General features: G+C 40.9%; 2 protein-coding genes and 1 long non-coding RNA gene across 4 annotated transcripts in view; 1 reads left to right on the forward strand and 2 right to left on the reverse strand.

The window, feature by feature from the left end:
* Positions 1-6: 6 nt before the first annotated feature.
* LOC144901697 (uncharacterized) lies at positions 7-2,133 on the reverse strand. The gene is made up of 5 exons (XR_013629757.1): positions 2,001-2,133; positions 1,854-1,917; positions 1,732-1,766; positions 296-359; positions 7-71 (listed from the first exon to the last, which is right to left on the reverse strand). It is a non-coding gene; the product is annotated as an uncharacterized LOC144901697 (long non-coding RNA).
* Positions 2,134-6,368: 4,235 nt separating this feature from the next.
* LOC131140482 (protein yippee-like 5) lies at positions 6,369-9,451 on the forward strand. The gene is made up of 3 exons (XM_058090956.2): positions 6,369-6,548; positions 6,831-6,976; positions 7,879-9,451. The coding sequence occupies exons 2-3, from the start codon at positions 6,836-6,838 to the stop codon at positions 8,101-8,103; spliced, it is 366 nt and encodes a 121-aa protein (XP_057946939.1). The 5' UTR covers positions 6,369-6,548; positions 6,831-6,835; the 3' UTR covers positions 8,104-9,451.
* Positions 9,452-14,147: 4,696 nt separating this feature from the next.
* Positions 14,148-22,703, reverse strand: part of lclat1 (lysocardiolipin acyltransferase 1) — a 29,512-nt gene continuing 20,956 nt past the window's right edge. For both annotated transcript variants that reach the window (XM_058090333.2, XM_058090335.2), the window contains one exon: positions 14,148-21,137. In XM_058090333.2, coding sequence (XP_057946316.2) covers positions 20,608-21,137 — 530 coding nt within the window. In that variant the 3' untranslated portion in view covers positions 14,148-20,607. The remainder of the gene's footprint in view (positions 21,138-22,703) is intronic.

Consider the following 22,703-nt stretch of genomic DNA (forward strand, 5'->3'; position numbering starts at 1 on the left):
CGTACGTGTGGCGAGCATGCACACAGGTGATCGGTGGAGACAAACAGCAGCACTAACTTCCAGTCAGACGTCTGCAAAACACAAACAAGCATTATTAAGCATCCATCTTAAAGAAAAATAATATTCAAAGTATGTATATGGAAAGTATGGATAACAATATGCAAGGGTCTATGTATGATGTATGCATACCTGATGTGACAGAGAAAAAGACAGCTCCTCTACTTCCTGCAGTAAACTCCTGCAACACATTCACTCCAGTCATGATGTCATGGTGTGTGTGTGTGTGTGTGTGTACCTGGGTTGCGGTGATGCTTCCCCATTCCCAGTCATCACTTCAGGGTTAAAAATTGACAGCAGCTCTATAAATGGTAAGTCAAATAACAACAATATACAACAAATAAAAATTATTTTAGTGAGTCATCAGCTTTTTGTGGATCATATGCACTGGCAGAATGAATGGAAACAAAGATACCAATTTGCATTATTGCCAGACACTAAAAAAGGATGGGTTAATAACCAAACTTGAACCCATCCAAAGGGTTAATATAGCACCAGCCCAGCGTCAGTTGGTTATATAGTATTCTACCAATGCTGGGTCAAAATAATTGCAATAAGTTTTTTTTCAAATACATGTATTAGTTATTGACTCTATACATGTTGGGTCAAATTAACAAAGCACGCAGACCTCACAGCTAAGAGACCAGGGTTCAATTCCACCTCGGCCATTTCTGTGTGGAGTCTGCATGTTCTCCCCGTGCATGCGTGGGTTTTCTCCGGGTACTCCGGTTTCCTCCCACATTCCAAAAACATGCTAGGTTAATTGGTGACTCCAAATTGTCCATAGGTATGAATGTGAGTGTGAATGGTTGTTTGTCTGTATGTGCCCTGTGATTGGCTGGCCACCAGTCCAGGGTGTACCCCGCCTCTCTCCCAAAGACAGCTGGGAGGGGCTCCAGCATCCCTGCAACCCTTGTGAGGAAAAAGCGGTAGAAAATGAATGAATGAATGAATGAATGAATAATTACAAAAGTAACACATTACATTTCTTTTTTTTTTAAATCCACCATGTAATTTACCCATATGCAGGTATACATTTGAATTTTTTACATTAAAAACAAAATCACCAATTATATTATTAGAAATTAATTATATATAATTAATATATATTAAATATTAATTCATATTAATTATATATATATAAAAACAATACATTTGAATATATGAATTTCAAAAAACATAATTAATAATTTCATTCATTAATTTATTTTCTACCGCTTATCCTCACGAGCGTTGCGGGGGGTGCTGGAGCCTATCCCAGCTGTCTTCGGGCGAGAGGCGGGGTACACCCTGGACTGGTGGCCAGCCAATCACAGGGCACATATAGACAAACAACCATTCACACTCACATTCATACCTATGGACAATTTGGAGTGGCCAATTAACCTAGCATGTTTTTGGAATGTGGGAGGAAACCGGAGTACCCGGAGAAAACCCACGCATGCACGGGAGAACATGCAAACTCCACACAGAAATGGCTGAGGGTGGGATTGAACTCGGGTCTGCGCGCTAGCCACTCGACCGCCGTGCAGCCTAATTAATAATTTAATAATTAATTAATTAATTTAATAATTTTAATTACACATCCAATGATGAAATGCATTTATAATAATTCATTTTTATAATTTTTGTTTTTTTTTAATTGTCCAACCTACTTTATAGTTTTTCCCTTACCTGCCACTTGACTGACTAGCCTGGCTGTTACATTCCTGTAAGTAATAGATACAGGAAGCTGTTTGTGAGGCGTACAAGTAGACATACAAGTAGTATTCTGTATCCGTGTACCGTTTGTGTACCTGCCAGACAGCGACGTGCTCAAGGAATACAACACTGAGATATCAGCAGGGCGCACAGCGTGAACTAACACAGAAGGAAAATAAAAGATGATAAAAATAAATGATCAAATAAAATGATGGATATTATATGCAGTACCAGCTGTCTACCTGAGGAGGATATTGTAGAGCGTGGAGAAAGTGATGGTGGTGAGCAGAGAAATGGCATGTAGCTTTCTATCTGTAACATATTCTACACATGAAAGACATATACATGACATGACATCATAAATGGCATTTACAGTACCTGCTCATTGTTTTCAATGTCACTGCTGACAGTGTCTATAATGGGAAAAAATGTTAGACAATTTATATTTGAAAAAGAAGACAGCTTGAGTCTGACTAGGAAGGACAGCTCAAGTCATTGAGCCATTTGAAAATATTTATCCTTTACACCAGGGGTCTCAAACTCAATTTACTTGGGGGCCACTGGAGCTGGGGTCTGAGTGAGACTGGGCCGCAAAAAACCCCCCCAAAAAACACATTTATTATTTTTTTTTTTAAAACTTCGCTTTGGTTCCAATTTTCTACAAGAAAATCTCTGATAAAACATTCCACTGTTCTCAAATATCTTATCTTATCTTTTTATTTTTCTACACAAAATAAGATGAAAAATAAATAAATCAAGAATAAAGAAAATCAATCAATCAGTAACAAATAAATATAATAATAATAAAACAGCAAATAATAAAAACTTAAGAAACCACATATAGTTGGTGGGTAGACAAATTATTTTTTTCAGATTAAAATGAACAAAGCATTATTAGAGCCCTGTAGACATGACAAAACACGACTATAGTCACATTTATACTCTTTTTATTTACAACATATTGCGCAACTGCAGGGTCTTGAGACACATGCTAACTCGCAAACTACAGAGCTAGCGACCTAAACGGTAGCCTTCAAGTTATTTCCTTTAAACTTAAATAGCCAAAAACTTACCACTTCCACACGGATAGGGAGGATAACTATTAACAGTTATTTAACCTTTAACATGAACATTAATCAAACGTAATAATTTTTTCTGGGTACATGATACCATACAGCATCCATATCAAACTTGCGCGGGCCGCACTAACATTAAACTTTCATATCAAGGCGGGGGCCTCAAACTAGTAGTGTCCTGCGGGCCACATTTGTTTTGCCGTGTTTGAGACCCCTGCTTTACCCGGAAAAAAACAATGCTGTCCTACCTGGTCTTTGAGCACAAACTGATGAAGCTCTGATGCAAGGCTTACCTGAGAGCACAACACCACCCCCCATGAGAACCGCCACAATCAGGAGAATAGATCCAGTCATGATGGGAGACATGATCACTTTCGGAGGAAATGAGGCTGTTGGTCTGTCTGCGTGGATATCTCAACCCTCGTCTTCACGAGCCCAGCCCACACTTTTCAAAGGTGTGGGGCCGACTTGTAGAGAAGAAGAAGTAACACGATCAACAAGCTCTTCTGTTTTTGCATTTGCATCACACGTAAGAACGACCGGCTATCTTGCAAAGTGACATTTTATGGAGGGTCGTGGTTGTGTCAAGTCACATTTATGACTTTGAAAGTGATATAATTGACGACAGTGTGGATGGTTGTTGGCTTCTACACTGTTATCTGCACACAATCTAAACACATCCAGTTCAAAAAGTGCCAGTGAAGTGTCGAAAACTATTTTAAAATTAGGCGTAGCAGCCAAATCCCAATGCGACATTGTGGAATGCTAAGATGCTAATAGTTGTGCTAAGTGCTAAAGTAGTCTCACAAGGATTATACTGTATATCACACCTTGCAGTCAGATATTATTATAAAATTAAGTGTTAAATGAATTTGTAAGGATTTTGAAAAGAATGGATTGAAAGCTAGCATGCTAACAATTGACATGCTAACCCACTGCATGATAGAAACTGAGGGGTCCAGGATTGCCTTACGCAAATCAAGAGTCACAAATCTTGTAGTAGTCAGATACCATTTCAATACAGAATGGATAACATGCTAAATGCTAACCATAAGTACGCTAGCACATGGTTTTGTTGTTGGAGATTGGTCCAATCCTACAGCACGCTAGCAACTGGGGGTTAAATAATGTTAAATCAGACATTTCAGGACTTTACATGATACCCCCTAAATCAGATATTATGTCAAACTAGATGGATTAAATGCCAACTTGCTAGCCATTAGCATGTTAACATACACCATGATAGCAAATGGGGGTGAAAGTGTACTTAGGTAGCCCTGTTTTACAACATGCCCTGTAGTAGTCTATTTCAAAAGTAAACGAATTAAATGCTAAAGGTTAGTATGCTACGCTACAGCATGATAGCAACTGGGGGTTAAATAATGTTAAATCAGACATTTGAGGACTTTACATCATGCCGTGTAATCAGATATTATGTCAAACTAGATGGATTAAATGCTAACTTGCTAACAATTAGCATGCTAACCTACACCATGATAGCAAATGGGTGTGAAAGTGTACTTAGGTAGCCCTGTTTTACAACATGCCCTGTAGTAGTCTATTTCAAAAGTAAACAAATTAAATGCTAAAAGTTAGTATGCTACGCTACAGCATGATAGCAACTGGGGGTTAAATAATGTTAAATCAGACATTTGAGGACTTTACATCATGCCGTGTAATCAGATATTATGTCAAACTAGATGGATTAAATGCTAACTTGCTAACAATTAGCATGCTAACCTACACCATGATAGCAAATGGGGGTGAAAGTGTACTTAGGTAGCCCTGTTTTACAACATGCCCTGTAGTAGTCTATTTCAAAAGTAAACAAATTAAATGCTAAAAGTTAGTATGCTACGCTACAGCATGATAGCAACTGGGGGTTAAATAATGCTAAGTCAGACTTTAAACCATGACATGTAGTCAGATTTTTTAATCAAAGTAAAATGGATGAAATGCTAATATGCTAACAATTGGCATGCCCATATTTGCCACGATCGGAACTGGGGGTTAAAGAGTGATCATAGCTCAACAATCATTTTACATCAAGCCCTGTAGTAATCTATAAAAAAGAAATAAATGAAAATGCTAACAGTTAGTATGCTACGCTACAGCATGATTGCAACTGAGGGACATATGCCCTGTAGTTACATACTATTTGAATAGAGAATGAATAAAAATGCGAAAGAGTTGATTTGCTACAATTTGATATTGTATATTGTATGAAAATACGTACAGTACATACAAGATATGACACATAACAATGAGGCAAGATACAGCACAAGGGCTAAATAAAGATTTCACAGTTGTTTTTACATGAGCGTGTCCTACAATGTAATCATTTGTGGACACAGTGATAGTAACCAAGAGATTGTTCCGGAGAGCGATACAGTGACATTGCAGACTACTAATAAAAGTCATTTGGGTGGAAATGTACTGGTTGAACTTGCATGATACCCTAATTTCTATGATTTTTTTTTACTGGTTTTAGCACGCTTAAATGCATCAAAATAGAATGTGTGACTAAGTTGTTCTTTAACTTGTGCTTTATTGCAACTTCCGAGTCTTCCCCACACTTCGCCACATTGCGTAATTAACAATCAGCAATTTAGTCAAACGTGGCAGTTCAGTCGAGTTTTTTTTTTTTGGAGATGATGATGATGATAATGACAATGAGATATGTTTTATGAGCTTGTTCTTAAGATTGCCTGAGCTGATAACCTGACCCTTGGAATCATGAGAAGAAGACGGTTAATCTTGATGAGGTTGTAATCAGACTACCATCAACGGCAAAAATATGTAAGATTTTGATGTGGGCCATAAAAATGCTGGTAAACTGACAATACTGTAGGTTTCTAATATGTTGGTGTTCTTATTTTATATCAAAGAGACTAAATATTAGAAACAGCTGAGTTGTGTGAAAGATGCAGATACAGATTCAGGAGCCCACGGCAACAATAATACCACAATATTAAAACAATAATTAAAATAATAGGTACAGTTTTATTTAATGACAGAAATTTCACCATTATTACACTTATAATATTATTTTTATACTGATAAATTACTAGAATAATTTAACAATATAGTCCTCTTTAAATAGCCATCTTTATGTAATACCTAAATGTCATAATAAGTAAGATAATATAGTAGAAATATTTGCAATAAAATACAGCAAAAAACCCAAAACAAATACATGAATGAAATAAGCAACCCTTTAAAGATAAGCAGGTGTCCATATAGATGCCTGATAACAAATGCTGATTTTTAGAGCAGGAATCGCCAGTCTTTCTTGTAATTCTTCATTATAAACTTTAAACTTTATAAACATATTAATATCACACATAGTTGTGTTCGTCTGAATAGTTGAGACTTTAAAAGTTAGAGTTTTACAATTATTTCGTTTTTAAAATGTGAAAGGCCTTCTTGGAACATTTATTCTTACTCAATGCTGCCCTCAAGAGGCTCCTGAGCATAGCGCAGCAACTGAAGCGTTAGCGTTGCGTGCGACGTCATCAACGGATGTGGACGTTTGGTCACGTGATCGTCAGACAGGAACAGCTGAACGGCAACAACAAAACCTATCGGGCTAACAACAAGATGTCCTGTCTATAAACAACAACCTAAATCATCCCTGACATCGCTGCTCGGTGGACTGTAGGCTCTTTACACCTCCCCGGTAAAGGTTGTGAGGAGTCGACGACGCGAAGAAAAGTAATTAAAATCTTTTTTTTTTTTTTACCACCTTTGTGTTGTTGTCCTGCTTATTGTCGCTGTTAGCTTAGCGGCTAATGTGGTATTAGCTTCTTCAGTCTTTGATGACATTTTGAAACGTTTAATGCTGTGAGTTGTTGTTGTGATGCAAGATGTCGTTTCTGTGGTCAACGTTCTCCTGAACTTTAAAGAAATAGAGTAAATTAGTAAATCACATAAAATATACGAAAAATGTCTGTGTATGTGTGATGTTAATGTGACGTGTCCTCTGGGTTTGTGCAGTCAAAATGGGGCGTATCTTCTTGGACCACATCGGCGGAAGGCGTCTGTTCTCCTGTGCCAACTGTGACACCATTCTGACTAATCGCTCCGAGCTCATTTCTACGCGATTCACGGGAGCAACGGGGAGAGCTTTCCTCTTCAACAAGGTACTGCACTCTCAGGACTCATCCTGGGTATATGCCTACCACTACACAGACCAAAGAAATATATCTTTTTTTTAAAAATCAGGCTTCACTACACATCCTAAATTAAAGATATACCCACTATAGGTCAGGTGCACACAAGGACTTTGCCTCACAATTAAAAATAATGCTATTGAAAATAGATAGTAGCATTTTAACATTATTAACTGCCGTACAGGTGGCATGGTGTGCGAGTGGTTGGCGCGCAGACCTCACAGCTAGGAGGACCAGGGTTCGATTCCACCCTGTGCCATCTCTGTGTGGAGTTTGCATGTTCTCCCCGTGCATGCGTGGGTTTTCTCCGGGTATTCCGGTTTCCTCCCACATTCCAAAAACATGCTAGGTTAATTGGCCACTCCAAATTGTCCATAGGTATGAATGTGAGTGTGAATGGTTGTTTGTCTATATGTGCCCTGTGATTGGCTGGCCACCAGTCTAGGGTGTACCCCGCCTCTCGCCCGAAGACAGCTGGGATAGGCTCCAGCACGCCCGCGACCCTCGTGAGAAAAAAGCGGTAGAAAATTAATGAATGAACATATGTGTGCAAACTGTACTTGACATTTTCAAGTGTAACAATAAGTAAAGTATCAGCAAATTGACTACTCAGCAGTAGCTCAGGTGATACTGCCTGAGAGGTGAGTCAGTCTTTATTGTATATTGACGTCGACTGCGGGTATATTGTACTGAAAAGCCGTGTCAGAGGCCACTTTTTGCAAGATTCTATGATTATCGTCACATTTTTCCTCTTTGGCATCACTGGCATTTTTCTACAGGACTGGAAGTGGAACAGTACCAGGAACAATGTTTTATACAGGTACCTATTGAAGTACAATGTGTATACACGGGTACCTTAAATCTGCATCCAGGTGGTCAACCTGCAGTACAGCGAGGTCCAGGACCGCGTGATGCTGACGGGCAGACACATGGTGAGGGACGTCAGCTGCAAGAACTGCAACAGCAAGTTGGGCTGGATCTATGAGTTCGCTACCGAGGACAGCCAGCGCTACAAGGAGGGGCGCGTCATCCTGGAGAGGGCGCTGGTCCGCGAGAGCGAAGGCTTCGAGGAACACGTTCCCTCCGACAACTCCTGAGCTTTCCCCCACGACCACTTCTAAGCATTCTGCACCATCAGCAGACTTAGCGCTCAGTGACGTTTTTGCTTCCTAAATCCCGGTAAGCAGAACCTCCTTCACCCGAGACACAAACAGGTGGAATGTCCTAAATTGTCATGGAGCACTATAGAGGACAATTACTAAATTGGTTTAAGTTATATTTTATTGACCTTAGCCATCATTGGTATCCTTGTGTTGGGGCATCACAAAAAAAGCCAAAGAAAAAGTAACTTGACTTTTGAGCCCCACACCCTAGTAAATTTTAGAAGTTTAAGCTCTCACTAAATGTTCTGAACTCCTGTTTGCATGCATGAGGCGTCTCCAAATCACGGATGTAGCTCAATTACACACAAGACGCACAACTTGATTTTTGAGAGATATTTGAGGCGCTTCCTTGGTATTATTTTTAATCTCTCGCTGAATGTTCTGAACTCCTGTTTCCGCACCAGCATCGCAAAATATAAACATTTCCAGTTCATGGATTTATCTCAGCGTTCCATAGCTGACGTGGTGAAGTAAACAAGTTCAAAGTGAGGCAACAGCACCTCTGCTGATTACAATGAAGTACTGCACTCAAAACATTGCCTCCTTTTGCGCCAGCTAATCAACAGGTATTCCCACAGCTGCCTAGATTTCTGCCCTTGGCTAACAACTTCAGCACCAACGTCATTAGCATTAGTATAATAAACATCGACATTGTCATCCAAACAATGCAAACACAGAAGGAAGGCACTTTGACGTCACCTTCGAGGAGCGATAGCAGCGTAGGACAAAGGTAAGCATGACTGCCAGTGTCGCACTCACACTGCGGTGCAGTTACACGCCATTCTTCTCTCTGTTGGTCACCATGGAGTGCGTGCATACACGTGACCTGTTATTTAAGGAGCCCGAGGCCGACGTGAATCAGGCAAAAATGGAGCACATTCTTAGCCTGACTCTTGGTTTGGAATGATCATTTAGTTTAGCTGTGACTTATAAGCAAAACATTTTTAATAAAGATGGCTTAACTGCTTTATACATGACAAAGCGCACACTTGTGTATTTATTTAGCCCCTTTTTGTGACTCTTCTGAAAAGATGTATACACTTTTTTGAGGGGGGGGGACCGTACATGTTTATGAGAAATGGGTCTATTTTGTGCGGTCTGCCTTTGACTGTATCATTTTATGCAAAATCTTAGCTTTTTTGTTTGTTACTTGCGTGTTAATGGCGTTAATTTGAATTATTTTATTGACATTTAGTGCATTTATTTGACAGGAGGAAAAAAACATGTTGACTTGTGTGGCCTAAAAAGATGCAATTTCAAAATAAAGACAATTTTGCTGTGATTTGTTGTTTTTTTTGTGCACTGAAAGACATCCAGTTTTTAATTTTCTAGTTATCGCTAGTTTTTTTTACACAAAGATCCTTCAAAAAAATTCGATTGGCCTGTGCCTTATGTACAGGTAAGGTGGGAAAATGCCTGGTCGACTTCATTACTCCTGATTATGTACAGTAAAGTCTCGTTATATCGATATTCTTGGGAGTCGGAAAAAATACCGATATAACCGGACTATCCATATATCCGATCCTGGGCAATAATGCACTCGACATTGTTCTATAGTATAGAACAATGCTATGTCAGTTGGTTCTTCTGTTGCAGACATGTGTTTGGCCAGCTATGTGGGGCGGGTTGAGCATGACCTGTGAACCAGGAAGTGCAGGAATCGGTGTGTGTGCTGCGCTCTGGTGGTGGAAGTGTGAAAAATAAAGTTGACTGGAAGCAGCCATTCGCCGTGTTCTTTTTTGGTATTGAAATCCTTAAGCAAAGATTGATTTAAGCTGCTTTTGTATCGATATAAGCAGACCACATTGGCTGGCGGGAGATGAAAAGGGCATCGTAGTAACCGGATTATCATAATAACCGGGTATCGTACTAACGGAACTAATTATATCATAAAAGACTAGAAATTTGCCGGGAAATGAAAATAGTATCGTAATAAGTAGTAATTCGTTATAACCGATATCGATATAACGAGACTTTACTGTATAGGTGTCGTTCATACAGAATAGTTGCACGGATTGGCGGCTTTTAACAGGAAGTGTGAAAGGGATGCAGTCTGTGTGTCAGGGTACACCCAAAACTCATTTCACTTGCCCTGGTCTGTTGAAAAGTGCTGTGTGACAAGTATTTGCTACATCACACCAGATGCTGGCGTTGAAAGGGGTAACAGTTGCATCCAAGCAGGGTAGCTTCTAGATGCCACATAATGCTGCTTCTTGTAGGTGTAGCCTGTAGGTGGCGGTATTGCACTAAGGCACTAAGTCTGTCTGAAGATGTGATCCAGGGAGGCCTGATGTTCCAGTCAGTCTGCTTCTGACGTCAGCGCCTTGCACACAGTGTGTAGTGTGTCACTGCAAAATGCATGTCAGTGATGTTGCTCCCCGGAGCGAGAGAAAAATGAATGACTGAATTATTTGCGGCCTCCTACGTTGCAGAAGGGTGAGCGCAGTCATTTTCTGTTTTGAATCACTGTTCTCTGTCAGTCCAGAGGAGGTCTGATTGGGTTTATAAATAGGCCGTGATGATTCACTCACTAAATCCACCCACTTATATGCTGCGGTAGAGTTATTCATAGCCTCATTGTTGGGTCTGGCCATCGGGGGAATCAACAACAGGAGCGGCCATTGATTACAAATCATGCACACATTCACTAGATGCAGCAGCATGAGTGGCTTAAGATACAAAAAAAAGCGGGGGGGGGGGGGGGGGGGCTCTTTAAATCTTTAAATGCTGGACATGACTGGAGGCTCCATCTTCCAAGAGAGCTCCTCCTGCTTTATAATTCATACTCGTCTTTTGACTTTGTCCCAGTGCAACCTCATGATCGTCTGCTACGTCTCTAAAAGGGAAAGCCATCTGTCCCTGATAAGCACGAGTACACCGGCTTGCTTAATCACGTTAACCGCGCTGACATGGCACACTAATCTGGACCTCTTTTAGGGCTTGGGCATCAGGAATGATTGGGAGGAATTGACAGACTGGTTGCAATGGAGACAAAGTGGTGGACCATCATGATGATGAGCTATCAAATCAGTGGACCCTCCAAGGTCACACATAATGTGTTCTATGATGCTGGTTGACTTCTAAGCAGGGTGGAACTCGCTTAAGTGGACGACATAAGCGACTGTCCAAATCAATTAAGCGGTTAATTGCTTCTGACCATGATAAGTGAATTCCGTGAAGTAGGATACATTCAATATTTTCCAGAACATCTTCTTTCTTCTTGGGCTTTTCCCTTCAGGGGTCGCCACAACAAGTCAATCTTCTCCATCCAAACCTCACACCAACTACCCTCATGTCCTCCTTCAGTACATTCATGAACCTCCTCTTTGGTCTTCATCTACACCTCTGTGAGGGAGCTGCCAATCATCCCTCACTGATCAGGTGTATGCCCCACCTACACACTGTCATCTTTCTATTTGTGTATATAGTTGGCTTTTGTTATTTACATATATATTCTGGTTAGTACTTTAATTATATTTGTTTGTTATTTAAGTTGTTTAAATACCACTTTAGTTAGTCTTTCATATAGAAGTCATTGGTTTTGTTCCTAATTTCTCATCAGTTTCTCTTTCTTTGAGGTGATTGTTCGGGGCACAAGCATGGAGGCGCGCCCACGTGAGTGCAGGCCAGAGGCTGATCACCTTGATTGGACTCTCCCAAGTGTCACCCAGAGGAGGGGGGGTTAACTGGGTAGTTGTTGGGTAATCTAAGTTGTTAAATGTAATCTAGTGTTTAAAATGTATATAGAAAGTGAAACTTCAGTGTGGTACAATTGAAAGGCTTTTGTAACATAAAAGAAAAGTGTTGAAATTGTAAATATGGTACCTTTTAGACATATTGCCTCACCCTGTCATTGGGGAATTATGGTTGGCCCTTAACGGGTAAAAGGGGCTGGGTGAATTGTTGGTGAGGAGGCCTGTTGTGTGTGCTGGGGGGGGAATGCTATTGGACTGTTTGGCAAAATAAACTTGAAGAGCCCTCAAGCCCATGGTCTGGTGTGCATTTCAGATGCTATGGCTATTTTTCCAACTTAAAATCTTACAACCTCCTACCCGGCAGCTCTAAATGCAGCATCCTTCTACCAATATATTCACTATCTCTCCTCTGGACATGTCCCAACCATCTCAGTCTGGCCTAAAGGACGTTATCTCCAAGGCTTCTAACATGTAATGTCCCTCTAATGTACTCCTTCCTGATCCTATCCATCCTGGTCACTCCCAACGAGAACCTCAGCATCCTCATCTCTGCTACCTCCAGTTCTTAGCTAGAGCTTCTAAATACTGTTTTTAATATTATTAGAGACATGAAATAACTCCCCTATAGCCTATCTTTACAATCCCATTCCCTAACATAGTAGATATAGTAACAGACAATAAGAAAAATAAATAAGAAAGCAAATGTGTTCCGGTGCTATGAGGGTCTGAGTCGGGGCTTGAGAGTAGCCTGTGCTTGTTGTGAGATTATGCCATTCCTGTGATCAAGTCTGGTGCTTGACTGTCTCCCCGAATATTACAGTACCAATACTGATACCTAGTGACTATAGTGTAGAATACTAGATATTGAGCCGTTTGTATGCTTGACAATGCTTCATTCATTTAATGAAAAAAGTACAATTAGCTTAAGTACACATATTATTTTTTACTCATAATGGCCCGTATGGATACATTATTGATTTGCTGTGTTAGAAGCCAGGTTAGTACCACCATGCTTTTACAAGAACTGGAGAGGAAGTCACTGTTTTTAAGTTATGCTGCTGTTGTAGTTTTGTGCTTAGCAATAATGATGAAATGATCAATACTAAAACACAATGACCACATACGTATTTAAAGCTTTGTCTTGAAATACAAAGCTTTGTGTTATTATTGTGTTACAGCCATTTGTCATTATGCCTTTTGCTCTTAGGCCACCCCTACTTTTGTGGATCTTAGTTGGGGTCGGGAATTGCGGCGTGGGCTCTATTGTGCAAAGTACAACTCGAGCTTGTTGGCTCAGTATCGTGGGCGAGCGATGGTGGTTGAGGAGAGAGAGACTGGTCAATGCGTTACAATAGTCAGCTGAGCGCTTGTTATTGCTTGTTGGAGAGCCAGTGTACATGGTACCAGTGTACATGGTACCAGTGTACATGGTACCAGTGTACATGGTACCTCTGGATGGGTTTTAGAGACCGGGCTCCTGGCTGGATCTTGCTGGTTGGGTGTCTGGAGGGTGTGTTCAGTTGTCAAAATGTGTGTCTGTCACTCTCTGGGACGGGAGGGCACTGATATGCTACATTTATTTCCAATATTCTCACAAATCGACCGTTTGGTGACTCCTGCTTTAAATTTTGTTTGACGTTAGAGCAGGGGTCTCAAACACATGGCGCGCGGGCCAAATGTGGCCCGCAGGACACTAGTTTGAGGCCCCCGCCTTGATATGAAAGTTTAATGTTAGTGCGGCCCGCGCAAGTTTGATATGGATGCTGTATGGTATCATGTACCCATGTTAAAGGTTAAATAACTTAAAATAGTTATCCTCCCTATCCGTGTGGAAGTGGTAAGTTTTTGGCTTTGTAAGTTTAAAGGAAATAACTTGGAGGCAACCATTTAGGTTGCTAGCTCTCTAGTTTGCGAGTTAGCATGTGTCACAAGACCCTGCAGTTGTGCAATATGTTGTAAATAAAAAGAGTATAAATGTGACTATAGTCGTGTTTTGTCATGTCTACAGGGCTCTAATAATGCTTTGTTCATTTTAATCTGAAAAAAATCATTTGTCTACCCACCAACTATATGTGGTTTCTTAAGTTTTTATTATTTGCCGTTTTATTATTATTATATTTATTTATTTATTACTGATTGATTTTCTTTATTCTTGATTTATTTATTTTTCATCTTATTTTGTGTAGAAAAATAAAAATTAAGATATTTGAGAACAGTGGAATGTTTTATCAGAGCTTTTCTTGTAGAAAATTCGAACCAAAGCAAAGTTTATTCATTTTTCTGTTTTTAATAAATGTTTTTTTTTTTTTTTTTTTGGAAAACCTGATGCGGCCCAGCCTCGCCCAGACCCTAGCTCCAGTGGCCCAGTTTCCCAATCAGTTCCACACAGTGAATTATTCCCAATTATTCCCATTGCTATCATCCATCCTACGTTTAATAGCAGAAGACTTGTGATGACACATGATGCATGAGTAAAATTTGAGGTTATTCCTGAATGCGGAGGATGATGCCAAAAAAAGAGCCAGTAGCAACAATTGGATCCCTAATTGGCACATGAATCATCCCCCTCCCTGTGGATATTTTAGTTTATCATTGACTCCCAGGGATGTCACAACATCACACCCCCCCTTTCCATTCCCTTAGCAGGGCAGAGATGCTCACACACACACAAAGCAGTGACATTCTGTCAGCGGGAGAAAATAGCATGCTTTCCATTGACATCACTCCACATCCCGTTGCTAGGAGACAGGGGAGACAACATTTGTTACTATGGCGACTGCACTTCACCTTCAAAAGCTCCTGACCTTTTTTTGCTCGCCTGCGGTCGGGAGCGCGGCGGCCCCCCCGACGAGGAGGGAGGTAGCGCCGTTAACGACGGTTCCCTCCTCTGCTGTTGTGTAACACCAGCACTTCAGGCCTGACTCGATGCAGCCTGCTGGCGTCTTTCCTAATTTGAATGGGAAGCGACGACGCCCGCCCCCCCATCAAGTCGGAGAGCCGCCGCAATGGAAGGAGAGCGTTAACGCATCTGTGAAATCATCCCACTGGCAGCCGAGGCTTTTTAGAATGGGTGTCACTTGATTTTTTTTTTTTTTAGGCATGATGACACCATTGACTAAAATGAGCAAGTCTTACTCACTGTCCCGCATAAAAAACATTTTTAACCATACAGGTTGACTTTTTACGTAACATTTTTAATTGTCATCCAAGTGTAAAAATAAGTTTGGACCTTTGAGCTTCTTTACGTGTTTCAGCAGTGCAGTTTTGAATTCCCCGTTGGTGCATCCCACTGCCATACAATGGGATGTAAGTATCAACATCCTCCCCCTTTCATTGTAGGAAATTGGACATTTGTTGCAGCAACATCTATTTCATCTGCTTCGTCCTCTGTGAGTGCTGCATTGCTCACTTCATCTCATCAATTGTATTTTTCATTTGCTTTCTCTTCTTTAAAGAGTGGTGGTAAAGCAGCAGTATCATCCAGTAGTACCTTGACATCATCCTGTAGAACCTTAATATAATGGCGCAGTGCTCTATTCCTTCCTCAAGGTTTATGACTTCCTCGTGGATTTTTTTGAGGTTGATGTTCTACGATTCTACATTTCCAGTCTGTGTTCGAAGGCCTCTTCAAACTTTCCTTATTTGTGCTAGTTTCCTTCAGTAGCTCCTGTCATATTCCGCTTGAAATAGCATCGCGTTTCTATTCTCAAAAAGTTTACATAATTCTGTAACTGGTTTTACGTCCAAGGCACCACCCTCATCATCCGGCAGACTGACTTGTCCTGTTTCGGATTTTGGACCCGGATTTCGAGGGCTGGTATGATTTCTTAGTTTGCCGGTTAGCTTGGCTTGCCAGCAGGTCTCAATTTATGGTCTTTAATTTTCATTAAAACTGTTGGTATTTGTATTTTGTTAAATTTTAGAGCGGTGTTTGATTTTTTTTTCCACAACCTTGGCGACACAGAATTTTAACCTCTGAAAATATTGTTATTATTTTTGTTTCTTATCCAAAACATGAAGTATGAAAGCGGCATGCAATTTTAGAAGCAGGCTTTACAATTTATTTTTCTGATTTTGTACAACCTTGTTGGTATTTAATTTTGATATATATATATAAACATAACGAAAAACTCCTTCAGTGCTAGCAAAAATGACATTCCCCATGACGACCAAATTAAACAGCCAAGTTATGTATGACTTTCGAGGCAAGCTTTTAAATTTTCCATGAGTTTATGGCTTTTATTTTTTCTTTAAAAATATCATTTTTAAAACCTAAAAAGTTAAGTGCAATTTTAGAGATGTTTAAAAACAAAAAAAAGTGCAACCTTGACCGGCTTTGATTTTCTTTATCTGAAAAGATTATTTTTCTTTTCATCCAAAAAATGAAATTTTTCATTCATTTCATATAAAACGTGGCCACAGTTGACTCTCTATGCTATAAAATCTGACATTCCGTGTAACAATGTTTCAAGCTACAGACTTGGTTACAATTTTTTTGTCAAGCTATTGACCCCCACCACCTTCAATTTTATACAACCTTGATAGTATTTATTTTAAATATTTTTCAATGTAAATCATGAAAAAACAATCAAATAAAATGTCCCCACGTTTGCCCTTTAGTGCGAGCAAAACTGACATTTCCTGTGTCATTTTTGTGCGATTTCAGAGGCATGTGTTCCGATTTTTTTACCATTTAAAAAAAAAAAAGATTTCGTGGCAATTAATTTTGTTTTCAAAAACTGCAGTTTTCTGCAATTTTAGACGTGTATTCAATTTTGTTGGCCGCGACATTCCACAACCTTGATGGAATTGGACTTTTTTTTAATCTCAAAACATTGTTGTTCTTTTTGTTTTTTATCTGAAACGTGAAGAAAACACATTTTCCAGAAAAAAAACATGCCCACAGTTGACTTTCAGTACTAACAAAACTGACATTCCCGATGACAACTACAAAACTGCATGTGATTTTTTAATGTCCTCTAGTTTCTAACCCACGCTTTTGTGCAACCTTGACGCCAACCCAAATATTTTTCAATGTAAATCATGAAAAAACAATTCAAATAAAATGTCCCCACGTTTGCCCTTCAGTAAGAGCAAAACTGCCATTTCCTGTGTCATTTTTGTGCGATTTCAGAGGCATGCTGTCCAATTAAAAAAATAAAACGATTTCGTAGTAATTTTGTTTTCAAAAACTGCAGTTTTCTGCAATTTTAGACGTGTATTCAATTTTGTTGGCCGCAACATTCTACAGCCTTGATGGAATTGGACTTTTTTTAAATCTCAAAACATTGTTGTTCTTTTTGTTTTTTATCTGAAACGTGAAGAAAACACATTTTCCAGAAAAAAAACATGCCCACAGTTGACTTTCAGTACTAACAAAACTGACATTCCCCATGACAACTACAAAACTACATGTGATTTTTTAAGGTCCTCTAGTTTCTAGCTACCCACGCTTTTGTGCAACCTTGACGCCAACCCAAACATGAAGAAAACTAATCATCGGAGCATTTCCAAGTATAATTACAAGTCTAATTAAGTGGACCAAAAAACCCCACAAAAGAATCATGTACGGAGTCATAGTTCATTTAATCATCTGTATTTTTCTTGTTTTTGTAAACTTAACTTGCACCTCACTCTGTTTACCTGAGCGTTCTCGTGTTAACAGGTCCAGCATCAGCTATTACTGTAGTGATAACCACCAATAATAACAACAGCAAAAATGACACAGATTCAAGCTTGCATGTTTGGTAAATCACAGTGAATGGAGAAAGCACGGAACAGCTACAAATTGGTCATCACCACAGACAAATAGTCTTGCTTCATCGTGCTAAAAGGACTCTAGCCTCGGTGGCACTTTTTGCTACAAGAAGACGCCGTTCACCAATCCAAATGTTCCACATCGTAGCCCCTCCGTCGAGTCATCACAGTCAACAATGCGCTGTGAAATATCTAAGTGTGGCCCTGCCCTTGTTTGGCACAATCCCGTCAGCTGTCATTTGCTAATTGAGTTTAGCAGGCGCATCAATGTCTCTCCACAGAGACGCACAAGAGAAGTGAGCATTAAAGGGCTTTTTTGGATTAGATTGACTTCAGGGGACAGTTTTCCACTCCAAGTGTGGTCCTCTCCGGTGCCGTGCCACGTTGTCCCAACAGGGCTTTCATTCCAAGCCCGGCGACGGCCACACCTTCCCCAACACACACACACACACTCCCAGTAAGGACATTTGCTTTAAACCAGTGATTCTCAACTGGTGGGTCGTGAACCAAAAGTGGTTTTCATCAAATGAGTCTTAATCTTAAAACCAATGATGGTTGTTCATGTTCTACTGGCATTAAGACATTGAATGAGTCTGTCCTGTAAAATGTTTATATTAGACAACTAATATTTGGGGGCGGCACGGCGGTCGTGTGGTTAGCGCGCAGACCTCACAGCTAGGAGACCAGGGTTCAATTCCACCCTCAGCCATCTCTGCGTGGAGTTTGCATGCGTGGGTTTTCTCCGGGTACTCCAGTTTCCTCCCACATTCCAAAAACATGCTAGGTTAATTGGCCACTCCAAATTGTCCATAGGTATGAATGTGAGTGTGAATGGTTGTTTGTCTATATGTGCCCTGTGATTGGCTGGCCACCAGTCCAGGGTGTACCCCGCCTCTCGCCCAAAGACATAGGTTCCAGCACCCCCGCGACCGTCGTGAGGAAAAGCGGTAGAAAATGAATGAATGAATGAACTAATATTTGGAACGTACGTATTAGTTGTCTATTTCATTTAGAGGTGATTGGAATGGTCTTGTAAAATTGCTAATGCTAAACGCTCGGGGGCTTATGGGATTTTCAATATCGATTAGCATCGCGCTAATGCATTTGTTTAAGTGCATTCCGTTTATGTTGAAAGTCAGAGAAATTCACATGCTTTATTTCTGCATGTTCAACCTTGACAATTTGGGAGTTTTGGGATAAAAACATGTTATTCCTGAAATGTTTATTAAACTTGTGCAGTCCCCTCAAATTCAAACGGCACTGCCTTATTGTTTCATTGAATAGAATATATTTGAGAAATTACAGTAGTTGAAATTTCAAGCTAGTTGAGAACCACTGCTTTAAATGCTAAACCTGTAGTTACAAAACAAACAAACAAATAAATCTTCCAATCTTGAGGAGTTGATGTTGGAAAAGTGTTGCTATGGGAACCATCATCAGTGCGTACATTCTCTTAATTTTTTTAACATCCAGGGTAGGCTCAACTTTGGCTTGTTTTTGTGCAAAAAAAAAAAAAAATGTTTTTTTTCCCCCCGGGAAAACGTCCTTCCCAAATATACAAGTAACGTAATTATACCCACTTTAGGTATGTTATAATATAATACGGGTAGCCGGTTACTTAGGTGATAATTCTTCAGGAATTCTAAAATGTCCTTTCCACAGTTCTCTCATTTGTTGCCATGACTGACTGAATGGTACGAATGAGTCCTTGCTTGTGTAAGGTTCTCTGTACTTGTATGGCTTTTACTCCAACGGAGGGACGCACGGGACAAAAACAAGACAGGAAAGACACACAAAATATATCCTAAAACAGAGACAATGCTGTATTTGTAACTGATTTAAAAAAATAAGACCTAACGAGGAGACTGAGAACAGAGAGTGCTGTACTATGGTTCATGGAGGATCATATAAACGGATTATAAATTTTTAATCTTAATCTAGGATGGACCATCGTTGCCTTTTTTCCACAGTAGCCGGGGTACCAAATGCTCATTGTCATTCTAAAGCCCAACCAACCAACGTCTGGAGTTATACTCCATAGTCTCCACTTTGCTGCAGCCCTCAGTCTCCTCTTGGATAACATTTCTTAAAAAGTAAACACAGGTTGTTGTTGTTGCTTGTTAGCGAATCTCATTCCGACGGCTGTTTGGTGGATTCTGTAGTTTCCCGCAGTTTTGAAAAGTGAACCGAGTAGCAGCTACAGTGACTCAATCAGAGGAAGGGGTAAATAAATTCCTGCGTTAAAATTAAATGAGTACCTCCTTGGCTCATGTACCAAGTGGAAATTAGGTTGTGGTTTTGTGTAATACTTAAGAGTATTCCAATCCAGTATTCAGATAAGATATCGGGACAATATCAGCAAAAAGCTATATCTGCCTACATCTAAAATGTATGCCACAATCCACCCCATCAGGTCAGCCGGATACAGCCCACGTTATCACAAAAGCAGTGATAAGTGTCTGGTGGTGGCACAGAACCGGGGAAGTTTAATACGACCAAAACTCACCGCGCATTTGAAGCAGCACCACATGGGACGACAAGATTATCACTAGCTATAACAGAAAAGATGACCAGTCCCGGTCGATGGTGAGTAAATTTGGGTTGAAAAACTTAAACGAGCACCTCGAACCTTGCTATATTATGCCTCCCTTCCGCTACAATGGGGATGAAACCTGATTCCACATGTTTAAAGAAGTTTATGGGTCAGTTTTTCCTCATACCAACTATTGCCCATTATCACCCTCTGTTTGATCATCAATATTGGATTGGAAGTGAAAATCGGGACACCCCTAGCAATAGAGCTAACTTAAAAAAAAACTATCATAAGTAAACCTTGCGTCTTACGCGATTCGATGCTTGGCAGAGCTAATAAAAGGATACACAAAGTGGGTGCCGGGGGATGAAGTCACCACATCCTTGTAAGCTGCCTTGGCTGAGGTCAGGAGGTCTTCCCTTTCTAAATGCTTGAGTGGACCCTGAGGTGTCCTCACTTGGTCTTCCCATCCAGCATCTTCCCCTTCTCATTTGCAGTGGTGGTCCAGACGGTCGTCCAATAGCGATGGCAGGCCATCTCCAGCAGCTCCATCCCGCCAGCCAGCTTCTGTTGAGCAACGAACACCCCCACCATGACCACCAAGTACAGCCTGAAGGGGGCCCAGAGCCACAGACCGGCGAAGCACAGTACGATAAAAGCGCTCCAGTAGATCAAGGAGGCGGCTTTGATCAGAGACACGCGCAGCTCCGACTTGCACGGCGGCACACGAGTAACGCCATCCCGCTCAAATCCCCGTGGCTGGCCCGAGTAAAAGTCCCGCAGGCGGACCTCCTTCTCGGCCCAGCGCTCCCGACACCAGGACTCCAGGTCGGCGGTGGAGGTGGGCAGCGACGCCACAGTATAACGCTGCACGTGGAAGTGGATCTCGCGGGGGAACTGGCCTAGCATGAGGTGGCGTTCCGTCTGAGGGATGTTCTTGGGGTAAGCCACGGTGATGTCGTGGACGGCGTCCAGGTTGTCTCCTGAGGACAGAAGCAACATTTTAAGTGTTTAAATAAACATCTGTGCCTGTCCCACTGGAATGTAGAATTATACGAATAAAACCGAGGCAGACTGTCAAACCACCACCACCATGCCCATCAGGGACACAGAGGGTACAGAATTAAACGAGTGCAATGACATCACACTTTCATAACACCTGCTTGGAGAGTTAGTGTCCAATATAAAGCGAGGTGGGGGCAGTGGGGTCAGAATTAGTATTTAAGAACATTGGGCGGCTGCCAGAGTGATTCGCTCATGGGGAAACATTAGAGGCAGCAGTTGGCTGTCTGGGAATTGGAAAAATACGCAGGTATGCTGTACTGGATGAACTGGGCACTGGGAGTAGCAAGGCAGCAAAGTAGCAAAAGCACCGACACGTTTTACTTGAGATGCATAAAAACAATGGGAACTTGACGTCCTGGTGGACCAGGACTTAGTATGTTAAGTGTAAGCTTGCTTATAAAATGATCATGGGCAGTCAGTCAACTGGCTTCTTCGGGTTGTTCATTGTTTCTCACCCACAAGGCATGCAGGTTAACTTCCTGTTAGGGAAGTTTGCGTGCGGGCCTCCTAGCACGCAACGAGTATACATGTACAGTAATCCCTTGTTTATCGCGGTTAAGACCGCGATAAGTGAATGTCTGCGGAGTGGGATTCATTCATTCATTCATTCATTTTCTTCCGCTTTTTGTCGCGGGGGGTGCTGGAGCCTATCCCCGCTGTCTTCGGGCGAGAGGCGGGGTACACCCTGGACTGGTCGCCAGCCAATCACAGGGCACATATAGACAAACAACCATTCACACTCACATTCATACCTATGGACAATTTGGAGTGGCCAATTAACCTAGCATGTTTTTGGAATGTGGGAGGAAACCGGAGTACCCGGAGAAAACCCACGCATGCACGGGGAGAACATGCAAACTCCACACAAAGATGGCCGAGGGTGGAATTGAACAAGCGGGATTCAATATTAATAAATAAAATATTTGTGGGGTTAGAGCATAGAAAACCTTTTTATGACTTTGTACATTTCTACCATTATTAGAGTTAGACATTAAATCAACAACCCTACACTCATATTACCCAATATAGTAGATATAATCAGAGAAAATAAGCAATTTAAGACAAAAATAAGACTCGTGCTTGTGTGTGTTTCAATAAATGTCTTCCAGACAACGAGGAGCTATTATGCCTTTTCCACTTTTCCGACCTACAAATGTGGTTAGAATGTTGTATTTTCGTGTTAAATAATGCCAAAGTTTCAGATAAAGAGGTTTGTGCATTTGGAAGTGAGCCCTAAAAGAAGTTTGGGATGGCTCTAAACACAGAGTTCTATCCAGATCCAGACTTCCTTTTATGGGCTTCATATTGCCTGTAGTAAATGGGGACCTACGTATCCGGAAGTCTTTGGGAATGCTTGGGAGTGTAACCAATCTTATAGAAGTGTGCGTACCTAGAGGAGGGACAGGTGTGGAGTAAACTGTCTGTAACTGTAAGCTGACAGTGCTGAAAAAGGTGCATAATCTGGAAGATCTAGAAAGCATTCT

This window comes from Doryrhamphus excisus, linkage group LG14 (genome assembly GCF_037039965.1).
Source record: "Doryrhamphus excisus strain RoL-2023G ecotype Guam linkage group LG14, RoL_Dexc_Guam_v1.1, whole genome shotgun sequence".
NCBI classification, from domain to species: domain Eukaryota; kingdom Metazoa; phylum Chordata; class Actinopteri; order Syngnathiformes; family Syngnathidae; genus Doryrhamphus; species Doryrhamphus excisus.